The sequence below is a fragment of the Bubalus bubalis genome, chromosome 2, assembly GCF_019923935.1.
Source record: "Bubalus bubalis isolate 160015118507 breed Murrah chromosome 2, NDDB_SH_1, whole genome shotgun sequence".
In the NCBI taxonomy this organism is placed as follows: domain Eukaryota; kingdom Metazoa; phylum Chordata; class Mammalia; order Artiodactyla; family Bovidae; genus Bubalus; species Bubalus bubalis.
This window is the reverse complement of record NC_059158.1, coordinates 156,390,272-156,407,867: the sequence shown is the minus strand read 5'-3', so window position 1 is coordinate 156,407,867 and position 17,596 is coordinate 156,390,272. Positions and strand designations below refer to the sequence as shown.

The following is a 17,596-nucleotide window of genomic DNA, read 5'->3' as shown; positions in this document are numbered from 1 at the left end:
CCCTCCTCCATCCCGCAGGGACATCTTACCTTTGTCCTAATCGTGACTGCTTTGGACCTTGCCCACTGGTTTCCTTAACCTCTGAAAAAAATGTGGCAAATAAAGCTGCAACTTCCTAATGTAGGCTTAGGTAAATCTGTGATCTGTGGGACGAGTCCACCGAAACAGAAGCCTCACAAATTGGTGGTAGGTGGGAAGAGTCAAGATGTTAAGGACCCATATTAAGACCATTACACACCTTTAAAACAGTCACCACACTCACTCTTTTTCTGAAAACTGTAGTGTTCAATGTTGGAGAGACTCAGAGACAAAGTGAGCAAACATTAATTAGATTTTATTGTTGTCTTCATTTCAATTGTTTATATCTCTGCAAAACCACCAGACAGCATCAAAGTTATCTTCAATAATGCTGGACAGAGTTGGGTTTTTTCAAACTAATGATAGTTATTTTTAAAAGGATGGGTTTCCCTCTGAAGGGGGAATTCAGCACCATGCATGAGGCAAATGCCCCTGGCCTTCTGTGGCACAGCGTTACCTGACCCATTGGGTTTGATTCACAGCAGTTCTTTCAACAGCTTCTTCCTGAAACATGAACATGGACACCAGCTCTTCCTGTAAGGACCCAAACTTTAAAAATCTGTGTGACCGCATACGATTTTTTTTTTTTTAATTAGAAAGGGATCCCTCAGGAATTTTTTTAAGTTCAGAATGTATTAGTCTGGATTCATCTAGGGTTTATACCCTCAGTGGCCACAAAGATCCAAGCTTCTCAGCAAAGACTGTATTTGTTGATGAACTCCAGAAAATTCTGAGTGAGGTTTGGTCAAACCACCCCAAGCTGGGGCTTCCCAGGTGGTTCAGTGGTAAAGAATCCGCCTGCCAGTGCAGGAGACACAGAAGACATAGGTTCAGTCCCTGGGTCAGTAAGATCCCCTGGAGGAAATGGCAACTTGCTCCAGTACTCTTGCCTGGAAAATCCCATGGACAGAGGAGCCTGGTGGGCTACGGTCCATAGGGTTGTAGAGTTGGACATGACTGAGCACACACACACACCCAAAGCTGACTCCATCTTCTTTTGCTTAGGGTTACTGACCCTGCTGGGGGTTGTGGAGCGGGGGCGGGGGAATGTCAGACAGATGCAATGCCTCTCTTCCCAGTCCTTCATCTGTACATTACATTAAATATAATCACCCAGTCCATCTTCACTACCTGGAAAAAAGCTTTGCTACTGTAATTTGTACATGATACAATTGTACTCAGCTATCCACTCTTCCTTTTGAAAACACCTGAAACCATACGGCATTACAGATATTTAATTGCAACACACGAGTTGCTAATATCTGTGTGGTTTATGCATAGTATATGTAGCTAGTATCTATGTATAAGTTCTCTGTGTAAGATTTAGGCTTAAATAAATAAATAAATACATAAATAGAACTATATTCACAGTTTGGGATCTGAATGTATTTAAATAATTACTGTAAGCCAGAGACTCTTACTTGCCTACCAAAATAGCCATTCTTTCCTTGTCTCTTAAATTAGCAGAATCCAAATATTTAGAATACAGCTGCCCAGTCAAAAGACTACATTTTCCAGCCTCTTTTGCTCATGAGGTCATGTGAGTAAGGCCTGGCCAATGAGATAGAAGAAGTGTTGAGAGGGACTCCTGGGAAACCTCCTTAGCTTAGGGAGAGTGTATGTGCTCTTCTCTGCCCTGTCCTCTGTTCTGTCTGAAATGTGAATGGGACGACTGGAGATGTAGTCAGTGCTAGTTGCTGAGGATAAAGGCGATGAGGGTTGGGAAATAAAAAGAAAGCCTGGAACTCTGATGACTTTATCAGTTTCCCTGATGGTCTGCCTCCAGACTTCTTCTGTACAAGAAAGAACAGACTTTTGTCTTGTTTAAATTACTGATATTTGGACTTCAATTATATTTAAGATATAAATCAAAATCTAAGTGATACACACAAATTCTTACATTCTGCTACACTGTAGCAACCCTGCTTCTTATATGTTTCACTCCATCACTATCTATTATCTTATTAGTGGATTTGGTCTTCCCTGAGCCTCCTTATTCTCCCTGTCACATTTAGTCACATACTAACCTAGGTTCCAGGCACCAGGAATACCTTCAAGTTCCTGAACTGTTTCACACCTGAACTTCCTTGTCTCAGATAAAGGGTTATCTTAGGGTAACGAACAAAGAAGAGTTTATCCATTAGATGGACTATTTGGGCACAAATTACTTTTCCGTTTCCTGCCCTCCTGAAAACCAACAAGATGATATGACAGATAAGTGTGGACTAAAAATTTCCAGAAGAACAGTGTATAGTGGGGAGAGAAGGAATAATTTAAACAAGGAGTATTCTGGAACTGGAAGATGATAAACAGGCTACTAAGACCAGAGAATGAAGTAAGTCATTGGGAATTTAGACAGTGGATGTTTCTACCTCCTGGGTGGCATCCTTGTTGGACAGATTGCCTGAGATGTTGTCTGATTCAAGCAACTCCACAATGCTATAGGGAGAACAGTCTTCCAGACCCAGCTTACTGCATAGCCAACCACAGAAGCCTTTCTCCATGTCCCGGGCAGCTTGCCACCAGGCTTCCCAGGACCATGAGAGCTGGACCACGGCCGCATAGAGGCCCAGGGAAGAGGCCATGGCCATGATGAGCACTGGATAGAAGAGGATGAGGCAGGGGCAACATGAGATCTTGTGCCAGAAGGTCCTCTCCTCGTTGTATACGAGAAAGATGTTGTACCAAGTGATGGTGCCATAGTAGAAAGAGACCACAAAGGAGAGGAGGAAAACCACAGGCAGGCAGACCAATGTCCAGAGGACCACATGTGGCCCACGGTCTGCTCCCAGCTGGCAGGCCTTTCTGCCTCCAGGTGTTGTTTCCCTTGACGATGCCTTGGGCTTGGTGAGTTCCTGCAGTTCCTTCTCTGTCAACGTGACATGGATGTCTACCATCTGTCCCTTTTTCTTTCCTCGGGTGATGGTCCCAGTTAATGTGACATAGCGGCTGTCCACGGGCACGTTCCACACACCTGCAGGGCACAAAGAGGTGAAAGTCAAGATCAGAAGAACAGACATTTCATCAGGGTTGTCCCCTGAGACTGGAGCCGAGTACAAGAAGGTCCTTTATTCTGGTCCCTGACACCCTACGAAGTCAGTGGTTTCACAGCAGATTCAATGAGTCTCCCTCAAGGGAAGGGTTAGTATTCCCATGATCAGCTCTCCTGCCAGGGCCCTGCTAAGACTGTGAAGCAGGTTAAGCTTGTTTTTTATTATCTCTACTTCTCTGGGCTTCTATCATGTCTGCAATATGGAAGGGAGTGAGAACTCTAGCACAGATACTTCTTCAGCGTGATCATATTTCTGGTTTGTAAGTGCTGTGAATACTGTTCCTGAGTATCGGCTACCGTGTGTGAAGGTGGCACCGTGTATGCGTGCTATACTGATGGGCAGCCCACTCCTCTTCTCTCCTTATTCCTACCTCCATGCTTCTCTGAGAGAGAAATCCGGTCGACATCCCAGGCTTCATATCCAAGTTCTGTACACACACAGGCACCACACACACACACACGCACACCACATACACATGCCCCAGCACAGATGCTCCACCAGTACCACCGCCACTGTCCCCACCACCAGCAGCATCACTCCCACCCCCACCAAACAGCCACTCTTTGGCGGGCCTGGGAGTGAGGCTGCAGGTAGTGAGTGTAAAACATGCAGCAAAGTCCACGGTCTTTAGTATGTGAAGGCGTTTGGTTGGCAGCTCCCCGAGGCCCTGTGGACATCTAGCCCCTGGCTGAATAAGGGACAGAATGGGGCTACCTCAAGAGCAAATGTCCCTTCCTCTGAGAGGCTGTGCGGTCTAGCCCTCCACCCCCTTCCCTCACTTGGTCACATCCCTTCCTGTCACGGAGGTTTACTGTCTTTGGAACCTGTACCACTATTATCTTTTGAAATCATCTTTTGTTTGCTGAGTTGTTTGCTATCTGTCTTCCCCTGACTGGAAGGTAAGTGGCATGAGAGCAGCGACTTGGCTCATCCCATTCACCATGGGCATATGTCTTAGGGATGACCTGTATACACAAATAGATCTACCATGTCCGTCTACTGCTGAATAGTGACACTTAATATAGATGTCCTGCAGTTTCCTTAGCAGCAACAAACATTTTTATAACTGCTTCCTTATGCACACGGGCATGTGGTAGATACTGAGAATTTCTAGGACGTAAGCTATGCATATTTTGAATTTAATAGATATTGACATATTTCCCAAAAGCAGATACCTTTTCCACATGAGGTATATGAGAGTATATCCATTTACTCACATTGATGTTAATATCTTTTACCTAATTTTTTGCCATCCATATAGGAAGTGAATATTATATAGTGAAGGAATATTATAACTCATATGTTATAATTCATGTTTTCCTGATTCTTATGCACATCAACTACATGTATTAAATTTAGTTAGCCTTGTTGGCTTATATTACTAATTTTTGTGTATAAATTGGTCTCTTCTATTATACTAGGAATTTCAAAAAAAGTAGAGTTCTCCTCCATATTACTTAGAAGAGAACCACAATAAATGCTCAACAAATATTGTTGACTTGTTGGATGAAGACTGCAACATCGTGAGAAGAAATGTATCAGTAAGAAGCAGGTCAGTGACTGAATGCCTGCCTGGCTTCTACAGGATCCTCACTGGGCCTGCTCCCTGTGGCTTTAAGCAGGTGACCCCAGAGAGACTCACCATCATCCACAGGATAGTCTATGAAATCATCTCCCTCCTCCTCTTTAGGCTGATCTCCACCTTCCGATTCCCCAGGCTCCTCATCCAGTGTCTCACTCTCTGACCGGTAGATGATGATAGATTCTGGGCGGGACTCTTTCTTCTTCTTTTTCCTGCGCCCCATGGTAGATTCTCCATCGAGGACCAGAGCAGCTGCCATGGCTTTCCTCAGGGAGCTGTGGTGGGGGCTGGGGAGCTGACTCTGGCCTTCCACCAGTGCTGGCTCTTCCATCCTCGTCTTCAAATCTAGCTGTTCCTTGTCAAGAGTCCAATCTGCCAGAGCAAACTCATGACCCACAACATCACAGAGCTTCTTCCAGGATGCAGCTAATGCAAAGGCGTTCCAATGACGAGTTGCACTTGAAAGACAGGGAAACAAAGTCATCAACAGGGAATGAATCGGGTGAGATGGAGAGGGGTTTAGGAAATGGTCCTCAACTTGGCAGACGCCTTGCCCTCCATTTATTTCTCAAAAACTTTATTTCGAGACTAAGGGATTTCTTTGGAAGGAATGATGCTAAAGCTGAAACTCCAGTACTTTGGCCACCTCATGAGAACAGTTGACTCATTGGAAAAGACTCTGATGCTGGGAGGGATTGGGGGCAGGAGGAGAAGGGGACGACAGAGGATGAGATGGTTGGATGGCATCACTGACTTGATGGACGTGAGTCTGAGTGAACTCTGGGAGTTGGTGATGGACAGGGAGGCCTGGCATGCTGCGATTCATGGGGTCGCAAAGAGTCGGACACGACTGAGCAACTGAACTGAACTGAACTGAATATGGACATATGTTTACAAGAATGAATCGTGAATAAAATTTTATTTGTGTTGCTATATTTTGAGTTGCATGTATTATGTAAAACCCATCAATCTAGCTGGGGGATGCCAAGTATAAAGAAGTTGGGTGAGAAAGCCTTACAGACAGGTTAAGGACCATTCTTCCTTGCACCATAGATGGAGATTCCTATGGCTGGGACTAGCATTCCAGGCTTCTGGCTATTAAGTCAGACATTACAACTATACGCAAATGGTTGAATGCAATTTTGAGCAAGCGGTGCCACTCAACACTGGCACCACTTCACCAACCATGCCTTCCCTGGTATTCTATAAAGGACACTTGTCTCCTGGTTTTTTGTTAGCCCAAGATCCCAGAATTGTTGGGATCTGTTCTAGCACCTTTTGGGAGACCACTGGAAAGAATGCACACATTTAACTCTTAACACTTTCTCTCCTCTACTATTCTTCAGGTAAAAAGTGGGAGAGAGGAGAGTCTATACAACATCTTTTAAAGAAAAAACAGATCGGCCTGTGTTCTTGGTACTTGAGTCATAAAGGGAAAAGTAATGTTTTGAGTGCTATTGCTAAAGAGGTGCCAGTTAAGCAAGTATCCAGCTAGTGGCATTTAAAAAATTCTTCTTAACAAAATTGTTATGACATGGGGTTGGTGCAAAAGTAATTGAGTTTCAAAAGTAATTGCGGTTGACTTATGCAGGAGGTGCAAGAGATGCGGGTTTGATCCCTGGGTCAGGAAGATCCCCTGGAGAAAGGAATGGCAACCCACTCCAGGATTCTTGCCTGGAGAATTCCACGGACAGAGGAGTCTGGCAAGCTACGGTCCATGGGATCACAAAGAGTTGGACATGACTGAGCGACTATCACTTTCACTTTTTTTGCACCAACCACACTTACTTTTTAACCTCTATTACTTTTGCACCAACAATTACTATTGCACCAACCTCAATTAATTTTGCATCAACTGCAATTACTATTACTTTTCTACCAATCACAATTACTTTTGAACTACACTTACTTTTGCACCAACTACAATTACTTTTGCATTTCAATCACTTTGGCACCAACTGCAATTATTTTTGCAAACTAATATTATGGAAAGTTTCAAATATGTAAAAGGAGAAAATTTTTATTAGGGAAAGTGGCAAACTTTTACAGAAGCAAAGAGAATAATTTGAATGAACCCTCACTGTACCTCTCACCCAATTTCAACAATAAACAAAATACCAGTAGCCAATTTTGTTTCATTTCCTCATACTATTTAAAAGCAAACATTAGACATCATTTCAGGAGTCACCACAGACAGGGTTCAGTCCTTGGGTCAGGAAGATCCCCAGGAGTAGGAAATGGCAACTCACTCGATTATTTTTGCCTTGAAGATTCCATGGACTGAGGATCACGGTGGACTACAGTCCACGGGGCCACAAAGAGTCAGATAACGACTGAGCAACTGAACACACACACATGATATTGTGATTATCTTTTTTCAGAAAGAGAGTTCTTATACGTAAGAGATATATGCTGAAACAGTTACATCTGTTAGATCATGGAAAAAGCAAGAGAGTTCCAGAAAAACATCTACGTCTGCTTTATTGACTATGCTAAAGCCTTTGACTGTGTGGATCACAATAAACTGTGGAAAATTCTTAAAGAGATGGGAATACCAGACTACCTGATCTGCCTCCTGAGAAACCTGTATGCAGGTCAAGAAGCAACAGTTAGAACTGGACATGGGACAACAGACTGGTTCCAAATTGAGAAAGGAGTACATCAAGGCTGTATATTGTCACTCTGCTTATTTAACTTATATGCAGGGTACATCATGTGAAATGCCGGGCTGGATGAAGCACAAGCTGGAATCAAGATTACAGGGAAAAATATCAATAACCTCAGATATGCAGATGACACCACCCTTATGGTTAAAACAAAGAAGAATTAAAGAGCCTCTTGATGAAAGTGAAAGAAGAGAGGGAAAAAGTTGGCTTAAAACTCAACATTCAGAAAACTAAGAGCATGGCATCCAGTCCCATCACTTCATGGCAAATAGTAGGAGAGACAATGGAAAAAGTGAAAGACTTTTTTTTCTGGGCTCCAAAATCACTGCAGATAGTGACTGCAGCCATGAAATTAAAAGACGCTTGCTCCTTGGAAGAAAAGCTATGACCAACCTAGATAGCATATTAAAAAGCAAAGACATTACTTTGCCAACAAAGGTCCATCTAGTCAAAGCTATGGTTTTTCCAATAGTCACGTATGGATGTGAGAGTTGGGTTATAAAGAAAGCTGAGCACCAAAGAACTGATGCTTTTAAACTGTTGGAGAGGACTCTTGAGAGTCCCTTGGATTGCAACGAGATCCAACCAGTCAATCCTAAAGAAAATCAGTCCTGAATATTCATTGGAAGACTGATGCTGATGCTGAAACTCTAATACTTTGGTCACCTAATTCGAAGAACTGACTCATTTGAAAAGACCCTGATGCTGGGAAAGATTGAAGGTGGGAGGAGAAGGGGACGACAGAGGATGAAATGGTTGGATGGCATCACTGACTCGATAGATATGAGTTTGAGTAAGCTCCGGGAGTTGGTGATGGACAGGGAGGCCTGGCGTGCTGCAGTCCATAGGGTCGCAAAGAGTTGGACACGACTGAGCAACTGAACTGAACTGAACTGAAGGGATATAGCAGGAAAAAAATTATCTTTTTCCAAGGTTTCAAATAATAGAATTAAGAGAAGAGACATGACTCTGCTCTTTTTCCTGCATGGTAGGCTTCGCCCATCCACCACCACCCCTAGTCCAAAGATTATGAATGAATGGGATACTGCAGACTGTTAACCTCAATCCACCATGAGCTCTGAATCTTCAGTCATTCTGAGGTAGGGGGAATAGGTTTTAAAGTATATACTACTCAAACTCTGGAACTTAATGCATAAACTACTGATTTTAAGCCATCTTTGAAAGAAATTCTCCAAGTAATTCTTAACTGCATCCACAACTTTTTCCCATCTTCATTGTTACCACTGTGGTCTACGAGGCCATCATCTTACTATGGTTCTAAAAATGCTCCTTATCTTCTGGCTTCTATTCTTGCTATCTTGCAATCAATTCTCCACTTAGCAGTTAGAAAGGTCTTTTAAAAACATACATAAAATCAGGCCATTTTCTGTTTAAAATCTTCCAGTGACTTCCCATTGGTATAAAATGAAATTTAAACTTGTCCTGTGGCCTAAAGACCTGTGGATCTGGCTCCTCCCTGTCCTGCCATCCTAGCCTACACCATCTCCTTCACATATTCCTCCAATGCTTCAATCACTCTAGCTGCCTATGTACTCCTCCAAGGTTTATTAAAAGAAAACCAATAGCTCTGAAGCAGTCAGTAAACAACCAAAGACTCACAAGACCACAAAATGAACTTATTTACCCAGGTATAGTGCCTTTGTTGGGCTGGGGCATCAGCACACATCTGGTCATTACTCCCATCCAATCAGTCACTTGGTCACTAACCCCACCTCCACAGAGGTGGAACACTGGTGCTTCATGGACTTCTTACCATTGGGCATGATTTTCCTGGAGTCTGTTTATAATTCTCTGCTGCCAGGTAGTCACTGAAGCAGACCTGATCCAGTGCTTTCTCTAAACCCATCCAGATCCTCAGCAGAACTTCTGGACTTGGTGGGTGGGAGAGGCCACGAAGCTTTGAAGGCTCTGCTCTTAGATTAATTGCAGGGAAGCAAGTAACATACATGGATGAAATGTGGCTGGAAAAAAGCTAATAAGTGCCAATGATACCAAGACTTAGCATCTGGACACAAGGAGTAGTGGGGACTATGGAAAATAAAAGAGCTCAGGTCTCATCTGAAATAAGAAGTTACTGTTCTCTTTTTCCCACCAAGCCCAGTATTCAGCCAACTGCTTTCACAGACAAATTCAGGTCCATTTAGTAGGGGTTGTCTGAAACTGCATGTGGAAGTTCGTGATTTTAATTGTTGCAATTAGTATAAATTTAAATAAATTACCATGGGGACAAACAACCAAAACAAATCATAAACAGGGTGCCATTTTGCCATCTCTGATTTATAAAGCTTCCAAATTAGGGTGCTCTGCTCCACTGGTTTAATTAAGTACAATCAGGAATTGAGTTTTTGTACCTTCACTGAAATTAACACATCTTCTTTCTCCAAGGAACCTGAACTGGGGCCAGGTGGGTAAAGTATCATCATTTTGAAGTTCATTTATGACTATTCCATATTGGAAAAGATCCTGATGCTGGGAAATATTGAAGGCAAAAGAAGAGGGTGGTAAAAGATGAGATGGTTGGATAGCATCACCAATTCAATGGACATGAACTTGGGCAAACTCTGGGAGATAGTGAGGGACAGGGAGACCTGGCATGCTACAGTCCGTGGGATGGCAGAGTGAGATACGACTGAGCCACTGAACAACAACAAAAACAACAGTGAACTGTGCCTTGCTCCAGCCCTGCTGTTCTTCCAGTTTTCTTACCTGTGGCTCTGTCACTCGAAGAGCTAAGTGTCATCTGTCTGGGGTGACCAAACTCTCTGCTTAGCATCTTGGCTTAACACCATTAGATGTACTAGGCCAACTAAGAGATGAAATGCTTGCCATTTCACCACTGAGAATGACTAGTAGACCCTCTCAGAGAGATACTCTCACAAATGTAAAAATGGAAGGAAATTTGGTTCAGATGAGTGTCAAGTGATTGGAAAATGATGGAGGAGCAACTTAGAACGCCTAGTCTCCCACCCGTTGCTGTGGTTGGCTGTGAGCACAGTTAGGCTATAGCCTTTTCCTTTGTGGTCCTTAAGCAGCACTTCTCTTGTCTCCTGGTCCTGAAAGGCTTTCACACTGAGGCTAGTTCATCACCTGAGGAGCATCTGTCTATAGAGGAAATAGCTCCTGGTAATTAAGCTAGTTGGTTATAAGCAGCCTGAGCATCTTTTTACTGTAAGAGCTATAAGATAAGATCTTTACTGTCTGATTTTTCATTTGCTTATTGTTTTACTTCTTATGGCACACATGCCCCTTCCATCCTCAACTCCCAACTTATCCTAACATAAACTCTCTCAGTTCAGCACATCTAACTGTCTTGTCCACTGTACTGTATCTTTCATATCTAGAATAGTATCTGGCACATGAAAGGTGTTCTATAAATATTGGATGAATATTGTGAACTGGCTTCCGTGGTGGCTCAGATGTAAAGGATCTGCCTGCAATGCAGGACACCCAGGTTCAATCCTTGGGTTGGGAAGATCACCTGGAGAAGGAAATGGATACCCACTCCAGTATTCTTGCCTGGAGAATTCCATAGACAGAGAAGCCTGGTGGCTACAGTCCATGGAGTCACAAAAAGTCGGACGTGACCTGAGCAACTAACACATTTTAAGAATCTTACTTATATAAGTTGGCTCTGGATTGCTTTTACATCAAGGCAGGGCAGAGCTAGATATGCCCCACTGATATTCCTTCAGCACTGAGATTCTGTCTCAGTGTTGAGAATCCCACAGGCCCCTGTCAGTCTGAGCCAGCAGCTGCTTTGTGGAGGGGAGAGAATGAAGATACTAGGCAGATGCGGTGGTGGGGGGGAGTGGGAAGATGGGTGAACAGCAAGAGAATCTCAGAAGAAGAACCGAGGGAGTGCTAATGGGCTATGACAAAGCGGGAGGGTGGGAGGATCATGGCCACGCTGATGCCTTTTTCCCCAGGACAAAGAGGGCAGTGATGCAGAGCACCAGGCGGTCTTTGATTCAGCCAAAGGAGCAGTCATTGCAGCAGGGCTTGGATGCCCTGAGAAAAGAGGGCTCAATCTGGAGTCTGAGTTAAAATCTGGAAACAAAGAGCCTCCCAAAGGCAGAGCTGTTGCTGGGTCTCCAGGCCTGTTGGGGGTTTGCAGACATTCAGACACTGACTGAAGTCAGAGGCAGGGGCAGAGAGGACAGGTCTTTTTTAATTTAACTTCCCAAAGTGAAATCTATCTAGAAACACTTGATCATGGAACAAAGGAATTATTTTTACGGGTTTTATTTTAGTTTATTTATTTTTGCTACTTTCTTTTTTTAATTAAAGGATAATTGCTTTACAGAATTTTGTGGTTCTCTGTCAAACATCAACAAGAATCAGCCATAGGTATACCCATGTCTCTCTCTCCTGAACCTCCCTCCTATCTCCCTCCCCAACCCACCCCTCTAGTTTGTTACAGAGCCTCCAGTTTGAGTTCCCCATACAGCAAATTCCCATTGGCTATCTATTTTATGTATGGTAGTGTAAGTTTCCATGTTACAGGTCTTTTTAAAAAAAGATCTCTCAAAAAGATTCCACATCTCCCTAAATCATAGGCTCTCTTTGGACTGTGAAAAAGAGCTTTCTGTCTGCTCATAGTGCAACTTCCTTGAGCCTGCAAAATGGCTTCTGGTCATCCTCAGCAAGCAAAATTGGCTTGAAGCCTGTCCAGTCAGTCACCTTTTCACTGGAGGACCGCTGAATGCCTCTCTGAGGCCACTGAGCCACCACACACACACAGCGGCTGCAGCGCTGCCAGGTCCATGCGGAACCACCCTGGCGGAGCTCCGTGAATCCACAAGTCCAGGCCAGGTCACAAACCACATTTAATCAGATCTTCAATCAAAGTATCATTGAAAGAAATTTAAAGTGCTCCTTCCTCCCGAGAAAGAAGGCCTCAAATTTTCTGGAATAAGAAACCTCTCAGAACTGAGAGGTGACCAGTAGAAGTGATCCCTTCATAAACTAATCAGCAAATGAGAAGCGGAAGAGGTATCTTCCCTTCTTTAAGGCGCATAGCTTGGAATCTGTCAGCAACAAAGATAGGGAGTAAGTTCTTCTCAAAAGAGGTCAGAGGAGGGCAGGGGGATGGAGGAACAGGGAGGCAGTGATGTCTGATTCCACTCTCAACCAGATCCATTTCCAATTCACTCTGAATAATTCGGTGGTGGACCCAACAAAAGAATGATGGCATTTGTTTGCTTTTACATTACTTCAATACCTTGCAGGGAGAAATACAGTATTCTTGTTTAGGGGAACCACTGACTGAAACTGCCCATCCTGGCCAGGCACAATAGTAACCACTTGCATGAGTTACCTTACAACAGGAGGTCCTGGTAAGGAACATGGAACTAACAAGCTACTGCCCACCAGAAAATTTTGGGAAAGGTCGAGAGGAGATGCCAGGCAACATGTCTTACCAATTTCCCAGATTCCTTCTTGCTGGAATCCATCTTGGCTGAGTGATGCGCAAGCCACCAGGAAGGGCCCTGAACCAGAATGACTGGCCAAAGACAACCCAGAAACTAACCCTGTGACCATAAAACCCAAGACTGAGAGCCACTTGGCAGAGCAGTTCTCCTGGGTTCCCTTACCCTGCAGCTACCCCCACCCCCATGCCCGGATGTCCCCTACCGATAAAGTCTCTTGCTTTGTCAGCATGTGTGTCTCCTTGGACAATACTTTTGTGAGTGTTAGACAAGAGTCCACTCTCAAGCCCTGGAGGGTCCCCCTTCCTACAGAATTAGAAACAGCATCCTGCATGGACGATTAGGATCACAGCACCTGTCATAGTCCCTAGATCTGCCACTTTCTTAGGCAAAGTCTCCTGAGGCTAGTGTAATTGCACTCTGGTGGGCAGACAGCACAAAGCAAGATGGAGAATTTGAATAGCGAATCACTGTTAATGGGCACCAAAATGCGGGTGAGAAATCTCCCCCATCCTCAATAGGCGAGCTCCCCTGCATAAGAAATGAACTAGAGGGTAGGATCTCAAACACACACCTACAGACGCCTTCTTGCAGGAAGCATACACCTTTCAAAAAAAAAAAAAAAAGATCTTCTTTTGGACTCAATTTTATGCAGCCCAGCTGAAATGGATCAAACCTCAAATCAAACCTCAAAGAGTCCTTCTTCCCTTCATTCCTGGGTGAGGAGAGGTAGATAAGGTGGAGGTGGGATTGTGTCTTTTAAAAATCATTTATTATCTTGGTCTCTGGATAATTACAAGTGTATTCCGCCCCCTCCACCTTTTGTTTCCATCCCTTCCAGAGGATGAAGCAAGATTTTCTCCCCCTCGGCTAAGGCTGCCCCTTTCCTTTCCAGCCAGCTGCACAAAGCAACTGGAGCCAGAGCATCGCTCTCGACACCACGCCCTCCGCGGGAGGGCGGAGCAAGGCTCGAGATGCAGCCTCTTTTCCCAGACGCATTGGAGATTTAATTTTAATTAAAACCGTGAGAGGTATACCACTGAGGATTAAATTTTTCAAAATAGAGCACAGCGCCACTTTTTGTCTTCTTCCCTTCCCCAACAGCATCGAAATAAAACACACATACAAGGAACAAGGAGTCTCACCTACATGTGCTGGGGACCCGGGTAGGCGGAGAGCGCTGAGCGTCAGGATGCAGCCGCTGAGGAACGGTTCTGCACTGGAGAGACAGAGAGCCGCTGCGGCGGGCGTGCCAGGTTGGTGATTGGGATGGGGCGGGATGACGGAGAGAGGCGGGGCGACGGAGAGGAGGCGGGGCGACGCGGGCCACCGAGCGTGGTCGGGGCGGGGCCCGGGAGGTCACGTGGGCGTGACCTTGGTGGCTTAGCTTGCCCTGCCCTCCATTGCTCAAACATGTTATGGCCATGAATTCTTGGGTTAAGGGCAAAAGCTGCTTAGCAGCAGGCTTGCTGCAGCACCAGGTGGCCGTCGTCACCGGTGGGGGCACGGGCATCGGGAAGGCCATCGTGAACGAGCTCCTGCATCTGGGTGCGTGAACAGGTCCCTGGGCTAGGGTATCCTGAGGAAGGGGTCCTCAGAGGCTGGTTTAACCGGGAGCGGGGTGGGGGGGCGGGGAGCCAGCGGATGGTACGCGGGTTTAGGAAAGCGTTGCGTTGCAAAGGAAAGGAAGTGTAGCTGTGGGTGAAATTAGAACCGCGAGCGCGAGTGGGGAGAGGAGAGTTCTTTCTAAAAAGTTATGGACAAGCATTGGATGGATTATTTGTAAACTAAAGGGTAATTTTCGAGCCAAAAATACAGTGCCCGATGTGGGGATTAAGGAAACGTGTGGAAGCTTGCTATGGAATTAATTATGAAACCATTATCATTATTAATATGTAATTATGGAATCGCTATGGTCAATTAATTATTCATATGGAATTGGTTATGTATTTTGAATTAATTCTAGGGAATTTCCTGGCGGTCCAGTAGTTACGACTCAGCGCTTTCACTGCAGTGGGAACTAATATCCCACTTCCGCAAGCCATGCAACTGTGGCCAAAAAAACCCCTGTTTTTTCATTCTGTTTATTGCCTGATGAATGATTACGAAATATGGAAAGACTACTGGAAAAGTTTTTATTTAACTTGTGGAGAGGCTCCTATCATATAATCTTGAATCTCTTAATATTTACCTTGACTTCGGAGTTAGGTAGGTAGTAATGACCATGAAGTTTCACCAGAGTCAGATTACGAAATGCTAATCCCCCTTTTTTTTCTTATTAAGATGTATTTTTTCATTTTTTTTTAAGCATACTTTTTTTTTAAGTTCATATTATGTGCTGAGCTTAACTTGACTTGGGTGAAGGGAGGACTTTGTGAGTACAAAAGGAGGAAAGAAACCACAAAAGAGAAAATAAATAAATATGAAAATGTAAATCCTCATTGAATTAAAAAATATACATGAATAAAATTTAAAGGTACATGAAGAAAAACATTTGCAATATGCAACAAATTTACTGTATAAAGAGATCTCATAAGTAAGGGACACACTGATAGGAAAATAGGCTTATGATAGTGGGCCAAGCATTTTAAAGAAAGAACTAAAAAAAGGCAGTGAGTGCAAGAAGAAACAGTCAATTTTGGGGCAATGAAATGCAAAATATAGCAATAAAAAGGTTCATTGTTTTTCTAACAAAATTTTAAAACATTAGGGAAAATGAAAATGTTGATGACAGAGAGGACAGGCAAGAATGTAAAATATTGCAAGCTTTCTAGAGGTCAGCTTAGGGAAAAAAATCCAAACATGTGAACAGTGTTCGTGCTGTGTGACCTAGTAATTCCTCTATCAGGAATTCATTCTTTGGAAATAATCAGGGACAAGCACATATATGTGTAGAAGAGTGTAATGTTCAGTAGTGAGATGTGATAAGGGGAATGAATAAATCAGTAACAATGAAATATGCTGCTATTTAAATACCTTGCTATTGAAGAATGTATGTTGTCAAATGCATACCATATAATTTAAAAAGTAGGATTCTAAACAAAATATAGCATTCCAATTTAATTGTTAATGAAAGATGTATATGCAGGAAAGACTGGAAAGAAGTTTACAACATTGTTTATCAGCAACTGCCTTTTCTGGAAATGATTTGAGTGATGAGTGGTTAAATTGTATTCATTTTTCAGATCTTTTTAATGAACACGTAAATTGTCTTTGCTTCCCATATGTTGCTAATGCTCGGCACATAATATGAGCTTAAAAAAATGAAAAAATACATCTTAATAAGAAAAAAAAGGGGAAATTACCATTTCTTAAAAGTCTATCTGGTCAGGGCTATGGTTTTTCCAGTAGTCATGTATGGATGTGAGAGTTGGACTATAAAGAAAGCTGAGTGCCGAAGAATTGATGCTTTTGAACTGTGGTGTTGGAGAAGACTCTTGAGAGTCCCTTTGTAGGAGGAAACAGACAGAACAGGCTCCATCTTGAAAGCAGGACTCCGTCTTGGGCTGGACTGTGGACTTTGAGCTATATGCCCAGTACCTATGGAAACGACATGCCAACTGGAAAACCAAGCCTCCTGGATGGAAGAACACCAGGGTATGAGCCTAAAACTCTTCATTGCCTAAAAGAATACCCTAATTATCTGTGTAACCAGATAGAATCATAAATTCTATTATGCTTATTGGGGTATGACCACAAGCCTATTGATAATTGTCCACTATTAACTACCTAGGCTTAAGGCATATGAATCACGGGTTAACTTTGATTATATCTTTTTCTTCCTTTGTTCAGACTAGTTTCAGGGAATCTGGGAGGTGGGTTTGGGCATGTACACTTAGGGTATGTAAGGTTTTCACAAAAACTGGTTGGGGTCCTTGGCTAAGAGGAGACTCTGTGTTGGGCCCTCTGGTGTAATAAACTACACTCCACTATCTGCATCATCCTTCTAAGTGAGTTTGTTTCCCGGAACGTGTGGCTACAACACCTTGGATTGTAAGGAGATCCAACCAGTCAATCCTGAAGGAAATCAGTCCTGAATATTCATTGGAAGGACTGATGCTGAAGCTGAAACTCCAATACTTTGGCCACCTGATGTGAAGAGCTGACTCATTTGAAAAAACCCTGATGCTGGGAAGATTGAAGGCAGGAGGAGAAGGGGATGACAGAGGATGAGATGGTTGGATGGCATCACCGACTCAATGGACATGAGTTTGAGTAAACTCCAGGATTTGGTGATGGACAGGGAGGCCTGGTGTGCTGCCGTCCATGGGGTCGCAAAGAGCTGGACATGACTGAGTGACTGAACTGAACTGAATCTGACCCTGGTGCAACTTCATGGCCATTACTCTCTACGTTACTCCCAACACCAAACTGTATCCCTGTTCAGGAAAATCCATAAGAAAAGTAGTCTTGGTTGTCATTTTCTGTGAAGGTCAGGTACTAGGCTTCACAGCAGATTCATCAGATCCTGGCACAGCCTTCCAATGTACTTGTAAAAAACAGTAGTGTTGTATTGGAAATACATTTCCTTCAATGAAAGAATATGCAAATACTTTTTACTCTGACTTGCTCAGCTTAATTTTTTTTTTACCAGAATTAATGGCTATTTCTGAAAATTGTTACAGAAACCCAAATCGGGCAAATTAAACAATAGCCAATTCTCTTTCCAGTGAGAAGGCTACTATTTTTTGGCGTGAAATACAAGTTGGATTTTGAGGCAAGTGGTGATTATTGTGTTGTCTTTCACATCCAAATGATTTTGACTAT

At 43.5% G+C, this 17,596-nt stretch overlaps 2 protein-coding genes across 6 annotated transcripts in view; one reads left to right on the top strand and one right to left on the bottom strand.

Annotated features, from left to right (window-relative positions):
* Positions 1-313: 313 nt before the first annotated feature.
* TMEM169 (transmembrane protein 169) lies at positions 314-14,132 on the bottom strand. Of its 2 annotated transcripts, none has more exons than XM_006076461.4 (3): positions 13,975-14,132; positions 4,774-5,171; positions 314-3,052 (listed from the first exon to the last, which is right to left on the bottom strand). In XM_006076461.4, the coding sequence occupies exons 2-3, from the start codon at positions 5,042-5,044 to the stop codon at positions 2,430-2,432; spliced, it is 894 nt and encodes a 297-aa protein (XP_006076523.3). In that variant the 5' UTR covers positions 5,045-5,171; positions 13,975-14,132; the 3' UTR covers positions 314-2,429. The 2 variants fall into 2 exon arrangements, with proteins under 2 accessions (XP_006076523.3, XP_006076524.3); XM_006076462.4 differs by having other exon boundaries at positions 13,979-14,117.
* A 62-nt stretch (positions 14,133-14,194) lies between these two features.
* PECR (peroxisomal trans-2-enoyl-CoA reductase) overlaps positions 14,195-17,596 on the top strand; it is a 44,086-nt gene continuing 40,684 nt past the window's right edge. The window contains exons 1-2 of one of the 4 annotated variants that reach the window (XM_025278221.3): positions 14,240-14,377; positions 16,285-16,426. In XM_025278221.3, the coding sequence (XP_025134006.3) occupies positions 16,372-16,426 (55 nt within the window). In that variant the 5' untranslated portion in view covers positions 14,240-14,377; positions 16,285-16,371. Of the gene's footprint in view, positions 14,378-16,284; positions 16,427-17,596 lie in introns of all 4 variants that reach the window. The other 3 variants (XM_025278222.3, XM_006076464.4, XM_006076463.4) reach the window with 3 other exon arrangements.

Excerpts from the sequence above, each read along its gene's own strand:
- TMEM169 (XM_006076461.4), bottom strand. The coding sequence starts at position 5,044 with ATGGAAGAGCCAGCACTGGTGGAAGGCCAGAGTCAGCTCCCCAGCCCC. Across the intron at positions 3,053-4,773 it reads AGACTATCCTGTGGATGATG|GTGTGTGGAACGTGCCCGTG; the intron begins GTGAGTCTCTCT and ends TGTGCCCTGCAG.